The sequence below is a fragment of the Falco peregrinus genome, chromosome 9, assembly GCF_023634155.1.
Source record: "Falco peregrinus isolate bFalPer1 chromosome 9, bFalPer1.pri, whole genome shotgun sequence".
Lineage (NCBI taxonomy): Eukaryota > Metazoa > Chordata > Aves > Falconiformes > Falconidae > Falco > Falco peregrinus.
In genome coordinates, this window is record NC_073729.1 from 22,686,566 (window position 1) to 22,696,277 (window position 9,712).

The 9,712-nt window shown below is 52.1% G+C and overlaps 1 protein-coding gene across 1 annotated transcript; it reads left to right on the forward strand.

Annotated features, from left to right (window-relative positions):
• Positions 1-1,339: 1,339 nt before the first annotated feature.
• Positions 1,340-6,935, forward strand: BPIFB2 (BPI fold containing family B member 2). The gene is made up of 15 exons (XM_005239977.1): positions 1,340-1,448; positions 1,757-1,856; positions 2,168-2,272; positions 2,422-2,559; positions 3,002-3,047; positions 3,309-3,369; positions 3,934-4,025; positions 4,144-4,320; positions 4,682-4,723; positions 4,850-5,014; positions 5,303-5,370; positions 5,953-5,998; positions 6,358-6,421; positions 6,521-6,597; positions 6,882-6,935. The coding sequence occupies exons 1-15, from the start codon at positions 1,340-1,342 to the stop codon at positions 6,933-6,935; spliced, it is 1,344 nt and encodes a 447-aa protein (XP_005240034.1).
• The last annotated feature ends 2,777 nt before the right edge of the window (positions 6,936-9,712 follow it).

Genomic DNA, 9,712 nt, shown 5'->3' on the forward strand with positions numbered 1-9,712 from the left:
GTGGATATCACCCACCATTTTTTCTATCGGTTGTAATAAATATTGCCCATGGCTTTTGATTAGGAATGGATTAGAGAGGAAGGAATTCTTGCATGTGGGCCTTTCCAGAGGTTAGAGGAGATACCTTAAAAAAAATTGATCTTCTGTCAGGTTTAAAACTCACTGAACCAAACAGAAACATTCCTGTTGCCTTCAACAGACTTACCCAGACCTGAAGGAAATGGAGGACATCCTTGATGAATTGCCAAGACCTCCTTCAGCATGACACATGCAGGTCTCATCCCTTCTGGTCTGCACTGCTCAGCCAGGAGAGCAGCACAAACCACAGCAGCTTCTGGCTAGTGGTGGCGGCTGTCCCTGTGGTGTTCAGCAGAAAACATGGCAGCAGAGCAAAGACACTTTTCTAACAATGTTTGATTTCTTGGCACGCTCCACTTAGAGACCTTTTTGTGCTCCTCAGTAACACCACGATGAAGGCAAGCTGCCCCAGCACCTGCTGTTCAATAGTTCACCTCGCTAGGTCAACAGCCAAGTAATCAAGAATATGGGGAAACAATAAAAATGGTATATAAAACAAACTGTCCACCCCATGTCCTGGTTTCCAGCCCTCTTTGCCAATTTCTGCCCCATCTACTGTGGTTGTGAGGATATATAAGGCCAGCCCAATCTCTCGGTGTGGCCACAGCAAGACACAGACTGACTCAGAAGAATGGGAAGACCAGCCAGGAAAGGTAAAGATGCATTTGCAAACTGAATAGCTCAATATCGGTGTTGATTGTACTTATTTCGGTGCCTCTCTGTAAGGGTCACTTCTCACCAGAAGCCCACTTTCTGCAAAGACTGATATAAATATGTATGTTTTCTGCAGGTTAAGCTTTCTGAATTACTTGTTTTCTTAATATTGTAAGAGCATTACAAACATTATCAACAATTCTCAAATGTTTTTCAGAGAGGTAGATAACACTTTCACCTTTTCATTTGATTGTAGCCTTCTCCATAACTTCCATTCGTTCCTGAATTAATTTTAGCTCCTGTTTATTTGCTAGTTTTATACCAGTTGTAAGCTATTTCATGCTCTTCAGGAGGCCTGGTATTGCTGCCAGCACCCTTCCAGCTTACAGACTCGCAGGGGGTTCCAAGGCTGAGCCTTCCCTTAGTTCTTTTTCCTGTGGTGCCTGGCATTTGAGCTGTGCATTGTTATTGCACAAAAGCTGACAAGCTTGGGACCACAAACGTGACCCAGGCACGGATCCATGGCTCCCAAGCATGGCTCTGTGTCTCGGTGGCTGGGCCAGGGCCATGCCACCCTGACCAGGCTACCGCCCCTCCAGGCACCAGCATGGTGAACCTCCTTGCCCCGAGCATCCTCCTGAGCCTCCTGGTCCCCGTGCACAGCCTCAGGTCACCCGACTGCGGGGGCATCCTCACCCCATCAGGACTGAGCTACCGTAAGTCTGGACCCCGGATCTCGCATGCCATTGGCGGGGAGGGCAGGCAGCAGCATCGTGCAGCCCAGTGACGAAATACCAATCACTGTCACCAGAATCACCATTAATCAGCTCGCTCACATCATCCCCCTTCTATAGCAAGTAACTGGGTGGGGGCAGGGGCGGGGGTGTTAAGGGATGGAAATGTGTCACCTAGATGGGTTCCAGTCTGTCCATCTCTCTGCTGTCATCATGACATCTGCTGCATGTCCATCATCTCAGACCACAAGCTCCAGAGTGTCTCATAAACTCTCTGCCCTATTTCACAGTTGCTGAAGTTTCAAAGCCACACACGGAGGCAGTCCTCAGGCAGAACCTAATGGCCCCCACAGTCCCAGACCTGTTTCTCAGCTCCCCAAAGCCCAGCAGGTAAGTCCCCAGCTCTGCTTTGCCCAGGCTTTGCTACCGTACACCAGTTCATGCTGGTGCTTAGCTGGAGCACTTTAAATATTGCCACAAAAAGCGTTCTGCCAACAAGGGCAAAAATCCTCCTGGAGACCAACAGTTTAGAAACAAGCTCCCGGCTCCTCCTTCGGGGTCTAAGGGCAGCAGCAACCCTCGGGACACTGATTTATCATTCAGATCTCATGGACTTTTGGGGTTTGCTCATTGTGAGTGCAGCCAGAGATCGCACATCAGTCTGTGCTGGTGTCCTGACACCTTCCTTTCGGCTCCACCAGGAATCAAATTAACTCTGTCGAAGTCTCCAAGCTGTCTCTGTCACTCATCCCTGACACCGGACTGCAGCTGAGCATCGATGTGGACCTTGGCATCACACCTGCCCCGTGAGTGCTGAGGCTGTGGGGCTGGAAGGAGCCCAAGCTCCCAGCCAGAGCAATGGGGCCGCATCCAGCACCTGCCTGTGGGAGCTGGGGCAAGTGGGACCAGGAGCATCCCCCATGCTCCAGCCTCCACTTCTCCTTCCCTGGCACAGCTCAACCACCAAGGTGATCAGACTGTCCATCCTGGTGGAACTCCACACAGAAATGAACCCCGAAGGGTACCTGGAGGTGGTCACCCCTTCCTGCAAATCCACTGCGGAGGAGGTGCAGAGCACTGAGGAGACGGAAAGGTCAGCCCCATGGGTTTTCTTGTTACGGGATCTGGGTAATGGTGAAAAGAAGAAACTGAGGCAGAAGCATTGCTAGGCAGGGAGTTGATATGCCTAGGATCTGCTCACTGCCCTAAAAGCTTAGAAAGGTTAACACAAAAACATTATCTTCGTGGGAGAAACTTAGTTCTGCTTGCAGGATCGGTTTCTCCCATTTTAAGAGAGATTCATACTCTCTCAAGGGAGCGGATCTTTTACAGTAGTGCAGCAGGAGCATTTTTAATGCAAGTCTAACAGCATTTCTTCAGTGGTTTAGGATTCTGAATTGTAATTGTAGCTTAATAGGTGATAGAAAATAATGGTAATACTGTCTCTGGATGCCTTTGGGGTCAGATAAAAGATGCTCCCCTCCCCTTGGCTGAGCTGGTTCTTGCCTAACTTCTGTTCTGTTGCTTTCACCCAGCAAGTCCTCTAGCTCAGACATGGACAAGGAGATTAACGTCAATAAGGTAAGATAAAGCTTGTAAAGGCATGAGATGGGAGAAGACAAAGTTGTACAGTTCTGCAAGAATTAGAGCACTTCAAGTCAACCTGGTGCTTTTCCAGGTCTCCCCCGCAGTCCACATGCGGGGCAAGGAGCAGCAGCCCCGGTGTCATTGACCACCATCCCCTGTCCTGGCTGCCAGAAATGGCCGCGTCAGAGGCGTTCCGGGGATGCTGGCAGAGTCCCTTGTTCACCCACCCCCTCTCTTTTTGTTCTTATTCCATAGATTTGCCTGGAAGTCTCCAAATTGCTGCTTTTGCCAAATGAACAGCTGGTGTCTTTGACAGGTGAGCATTTGGCTTTCAGTCTCATTATGAACTGAGGGCTTCAGGGCTCATTTTTGGAGCAAGGCGTGAGATGCAATAGGCTCCCACCCTGCCACAGAAACCCAGCAGCAGCAGCTCTGCTGCTGTCATATCCTCAGGTGTTGTAGTCAGAGTCCAACTCAGCCTCACACAGGGCACCCACTGTTGCAACACAAGCAAGCTATCGGGCTGCAACATGGCTTTTACCATCGGTCAGATTCTACTGTCCGTGCTGTTTGTCCTTCCTCCAGAGGTCAGACCACACCACTCCCCCTCCATCCAAGCCCCTCTCCCACTTAGCGGGAACGAGCTACAGCTGCACATCGTCCATGTCCATCAACCCACTGCCCTCGAGGCAAGGCCACAGCTGCATGTTATCAATGCTAATCAACCCACTGCCTTCATTCCTCTACACTCGGGGATCCCCTCCTTCCGCCCAGCTCTCTTTCCCTGTCTCTTTACTTGGGAAACCCAGATGCTTCCCAGACCCAACCTGCTGTCACTGCTCCCTTCCTGCCTCTGAGCATCTCTCTGCTCGCTTTGCAGCTCAGTTCCCCATCACGCCAAGCTGCCAGGTCCAGTACCTGCCCCTGGCTGCCCCCGTGTTCTCCGAGCAGGGAATCACCATATCCTTGCAAGTAAGTCACAGCTTTCCAGCACTCACAAGCCAGTTCCAGGCCTTGGGAGAACAGCTTCCTCCCAGTGCCATGTGCCCTGAGACACAACAAACTCCTCTCCTTGCCTGTGTCCCTGCAGACAACTTTCCAGGTGGCAGGGATGGCGATCCCCTTGCCAGTCAGCCCTGTGCCGTTCAGCATGCCTGAGCCGGCGAGCTCCAGCTCTTCCCACCTCACCCTGGCTTTCTCTGAGCACTTCTACACCAGCCTCTTCTTCGCCCTGGAAATCGCTGGATCCTTCAACATGACCATCCCGGTGAGTAGAGCGAGCAAGGAAGGAATAGAAAATACATATTTGGAGGGACAGCCCTGCCCCACAAATGGCTTGGAAGAGCTGTGCACCCTGCAAAGAAATGACAGTGGCTCTGAGTGCCCATGGAAGTTGCAGCCCCTCACCCCCAGGCTCTCAAAAATATTGCCAGTCTAATGATGCACAGAGAATTTGCCATGAAGCATAGCTGGCACGCTGCCCTTGGCCCATGCTGGCATGCAGGAAGGCTCCAGCATGTATCCACAGGCATCCAGGCGCTCACCGCAGGGGCCGTGCTGGATGTGACCCCAGAGCAGCAGCCCCAAGCAGCTGCCAGTTGGACCACAAGCTGTGCTTTGTTTTTCAGAGCCCACTGACCACTGCCACCATGGCACAGAAGATCACTCAGGTTCGTTGCTGTCACTCCGAGAGGCACAGTCCCAGCTCAGGCAGTGCCCCCCAGCTGCCTGCCCAGCACCCTGGGGGTGCAGGGGGACAGCTGCTGTGACCAGAGATAACCCCCCTCCCTCGGCAGGTGGGCTCCCTCTTCCAGGAGGACGTACCGGTGGTGCTGCAGGCTGTGTTCAGGAGCTCACCTCAGGTGGTGCTGGAGGAAGGCAAGGCAGCCCTGAAGCTCTTCCTCACCATCCATGTTGGGGCGGGATTGCCAGCTTTCCAGAGTTTCCTGAGTGTGAACGTGGTGAGTGTGCCCTGTGAGCACGCCAAGCATGCCCTGCAAGTGTGCCCTGCAACTCGGGCAATGCCCTTTGCTCTGAGACCCGGTCCAATTGCAGCCATTGCAGGGGGCTGATTTAGCCTTTACCTGCCAGAGAACCGATGGTCCCGAGCAGCGTTTGCTTCCATTGCGTAGAGCAGGGCGAGGAGCATATTGCAGCACACGGATGGCTCGTTGCATCCCACTATTCAAAGCTTAAGCAGGACCATTTGCTTGCTCTGATCCTGTCCTCTCTTTTCTTTCCCCTTGCAGGATATGTCTGCAGGACTCCTCCTTAGCGTCGTCGACACCAGGATGATGATCTCTGCAGCAGCGATAGAGTAATGAACCCTGCTATGCTCCAAGTCCTCAAAGGGGAGGCATCCCAGTCATAGCAAGGAAAAGAGAGGGAAACTGGTCTGGGGAAATGGTGCAACTCTGGTAACACAGTCGGAGAGACAAGTGGGAACCACCCCCTCCCACTCCTCACGTTCTGCACAGGCATACACAGGCGACCAGCGCATGCCAACACCACTCACCTCTGCCTGTTCCTACCACTCCACTGGCACTGCTGCCGGGAAAAGCACACGCTTGGCTGCCGATCTGCAAACACAGCCCTCAGCTGGGTTGGTTCTGGCATGCCCATCGCTCCAGACCCCAGTCCCACAGCATCCCACTCACCCCAGCACAGGCTGCCCACTCCCGCAGTGTCCCACAAACGCTGCTCAGTCCAAGTCCTGGGGGCCAAAACATCCTCAAGCCCCTGCTGCTGTCAGGCTCCTGCCACCTGCTCGGATGCACCCAGGCACCAAGTTCGCTGCTGGCTTGGCCCTAAACCCAGCTATGGTATTTGGGGGAACATGAAAGTCACTGCTGATTACAGCTTATCACAAGCAACTCCTGTGCCACTCTTTGTTTTCCAGGGATACTGTGCTCAGCCTGGCTGCCTCCAACGTGGGTCCCATTCCGGTAGGTGCCCCCAGCCATGCACCCCACAAGTGACTGAGGGCAGCTGCATCCCCTCCTTGCACTGTGCTGCTGTGACTTGCTGAATGCAAGAGCCCGCACCTTAGCACCGTCTTCTAACAGCCTGGTCACCCCCAGCTGCACCAGCCAGCTCAGAGTGCCCCAACCCAGCCCGGGCAGCAGTGACCAGCAGGGAGATACTTAATTTGGGTGCTCGCTGCACCCTGCAGAGGGGAGAGGCAGGTCCAGGCAGGATTAGGAGAGGTGCAGTGAGCCTCAGGACCCCTCTCTTGCTGGCCCCTGCCCCTCTCCTCCTGCTTTAGAGTCACGCTGTGAGCTGACCGGGGGGTTCCCTTTGGCAGGTTGCCTTGCTGGAGGAGCTATTTCTGCCCACAATCCGTGAGGAGGTACCGGCTCAGATGAATGGTGAGGAGCTGGGAGTTTTGCAGTGGTGCTGCCACACAGGTCACAGGATGAGGACAAAGGCAGCACCCAGCTGGCAACTTTCCTTCTTCTTTTTCCTAGTGGTCCTGAGTGAAGGCATATTCCTGCCCCACATCTCCAGCTTTACCTACACTGACGTTAATGTTATTATTCACAAGGTAAGAAATGAGACATTTAAATTGCTCCCTGCTATGTTTGGTTTAAAGAGAACCTGGGAGCAACGCTTACCTCCTGGCTCCAGAACAAACTGGACCCTGCTCCCCAAGCCCTGTTAACACACAGAACCCTGTTATATCGCTTTAAATAAGCATAGATCCTCCCTAGCCCCACTGACATGAGCAGTAGCCATGTTGGAGTGGCCAGTGGCTGGTGGGGAGCGCTGTGTGGGCTGGCATGAGCCACACAGGCACCATGCTCAGCCCTCATTCCTCCCTTCCTGTAGGACTATGTCTTGGTCCCCTGCAACCTCAAGCTACAGATGAAGATTGGAAAGTAGAGACCATGGGCTGAAGTCTGGTGCCCAGAGCACAAGTGTCAAAATTGTTCTGTTGACTCTTAAATCATGCTTTGTGTTTTGTCACTGCTTGAAATGTTGAAAATCTTTCTTGCCTTACTAGAACAACACTTTCTTGTATTTAGGGTAACAGCATTGCACTAGCACCTTTCTCTTTCAGTCCTACTGTTGGTACTTTTGTTGCACAGAGAGAATAGGTTGTAACAATGTGCCATGTTTTAATTAAACATTTCTCTTTAATGCTGCATTTTCCAGTATGACTATTGACTTTTTTCACCTCAATGATTTGTACCTGAAGACAGATGAATTTTCTTTTGCTAAGTGCCAGTACAGATGTCCAGACCTTACCTTTAATTAAGGGAGCATGAAAATTCCACTAAATTAGATGGATGCAAAGCAACCCTGTGCCTCTCAGCTGCAGAACAACATGGTGCCTACCAACAAGAGATCTCTCATCTGCTTTTCCTCCATTTCTCGTGTTACTATGGGAACATTCCGGCTGCTGGTTTTCCCTGGGTCAGAAGGAAGAGGCGGGGGGTGGGGGGGATATTGGAATCAGTCTGCGCAATGGTTTCTAATTTTAGACTTGAAGGCAGCTATATTTTCAGAACTATACCTCTGACAAAGCTCATCACGGAGAAAATGCTGAACGCACGCGTACAGACAGTGCCACGTGCCCACCCAAGGGCACCAGCGGCTGCATCTGTCAGCGTCGGGATGCTCTTTACCGCTGACCAAACATGTCCCTATGCTCGAGAGGTTGTTCAAGAAACTAAAAGGTGGGAGAGTGGGGAACCCACAACAGACTTGAGTGGGCAGAATGGAAGGGTGGGCTGGTAACTGACCTCTGAAAGCCGTCTGAGTTTGTCAGTCGCTGGGTGCTGTTGGCAGCTGCCTCTGGGCAGGGCAAGCACATCGCTGTGCCAGGGCCTGGGAAAAGCAGCCTCACGGCTGACTGTGCAGCTCTCCCGTAAGCGCTCTGATGGTGACGCTTCACATAATACCCCAGCCGTGAAGCCATATTAATTACATATACATCTGCTTTCACTTGCGACAGCTATACACATAATTTCTAGCCTCTGGAGCTGCTGAAAAGCACTTCAGAACATCATATTTCAGAGACTCAGAAATAGGAAAGCAAACAAAACAAGCCAGGTTGATTTATTACAAGGAGTAAAAAACCCTGAAGGTTTATATGTCCAGCTTGGGGACCTGACTAATGATTTTAATGCCCAAAGTTGCCAATAGTGGGAACTGCTCCTAATAAAAGTTTCCTGGTAGAGCTGCAACCATTATTCTTTGACTAATATATCTTAAACCAGTTTCCCAAAAGGAGTAAGCTACAGCAGTAAAAAGGTGTATTTCTTTGCCAGTGGATATTCTGGCTTTAGGCTTTACTGCATGGCTCCACATCTCCCACAGAGGGCTGGGGTCATGGGAGCCACACACCCCCACTCCCAGCACATGTCCTACCTGGGACCAGCTGTGGGCTCAGGGCAGAGCTGGCTCACGCTGGAGAGCTGGGGTCTTCTGCTCCTCTCTCCCATCACCCAATTCACTGAGCCCCCCAGCACAGCTGCATCTGCAGAGGACGGCCGGTGTTGTCCCCAGCAGTAAGTTTGGGCTCACCTGGAAAAAGAAATGCCAAAAAAAGTGTTTGTATTGGCATCTTTAGGATAAACGAAATTCATAATTTTCTTGGGCAGTGCCTCAGGGTCCCACAGGGAGAGCTGCCTGGTGACACACAGCTTCCCCTGCCAGAGGCACATGGAGCAGGACGTAACAACCAGGTGGTTCAGACACTGGAGAGATGGAGACAAGCCCCTTCGCCAGCCCCGAGGAGCAGCAGAGGGATGAAGCTTTGCAGGAGACATTCCTGGAGTGAGAGCTGGCGAGCCCAAGGTCCGGCACACAGCCTGGGCAGAGCAGCCAGCCGCTCCCACTGCTCACCCATAAAAAGGTTTTCCAGCATGCTGGGTGCCGGCACACTGGAAAACAAGTGTTCAGTAGTTTTTCCACTGTGGACAGGATTTACCCAGTTCTTATGAGTTCTAACTTGCAGATTCCTGCTCAGGCTGTACTCCTGAATCCACCAGCATTTCAGAGCATTAGATTAGGAGTCGCAGAAGTAGCGAGTTACACAGAGAAGGTGCTGCCCTTTCCTTTTGAGAAGGTTCCTTTGCTCTTTCCCACTCAGCCCCATGTGACAAATGGCACAAGAGAGGCCAGGCCTGGGAGGAAAAGCCATTTACAGATGCAGAAAACTACTTTGCCACTTTTCTGTGATCCTAGGCTCATGTAGCCCTTGCCCCAGATCTGTGAGACAGCAAGCCCTTGTTACACACTTCCCACTGTCTTTTCTTTCTCAAGCCAAACAGACCTCTGGGACAGTGACAGATCACAGATTACTCTGTAGCATGCCAGCAAAATTAATCCCCTCCAGCAAACTAGAATGCACACAGAAGTGCTGGCCAAAAGAGCGTGCAAAAATGATGCTAAACTTTACTTACTGTACAGAAGGCATTTGCCCAGGAACCAGAATGAAACCTGGTACAAACAAAGCCTATTGTGCCAACCTGCGGGCAGAAAGGGTGGCTGGAGAAGCCCAGCATGATCATCCAGTAACCCCGAGGCGGCACAAAGCAGCTGCCAGCGGAGGTCAGAGGGGCTGCTCATCCTGCTCACCGGGTCACACAGCCCCCCGAAACCCCACTCTGCCATGCCAGTGTCAGAGGTAGCAGTGTCACAGAGCACAAGCA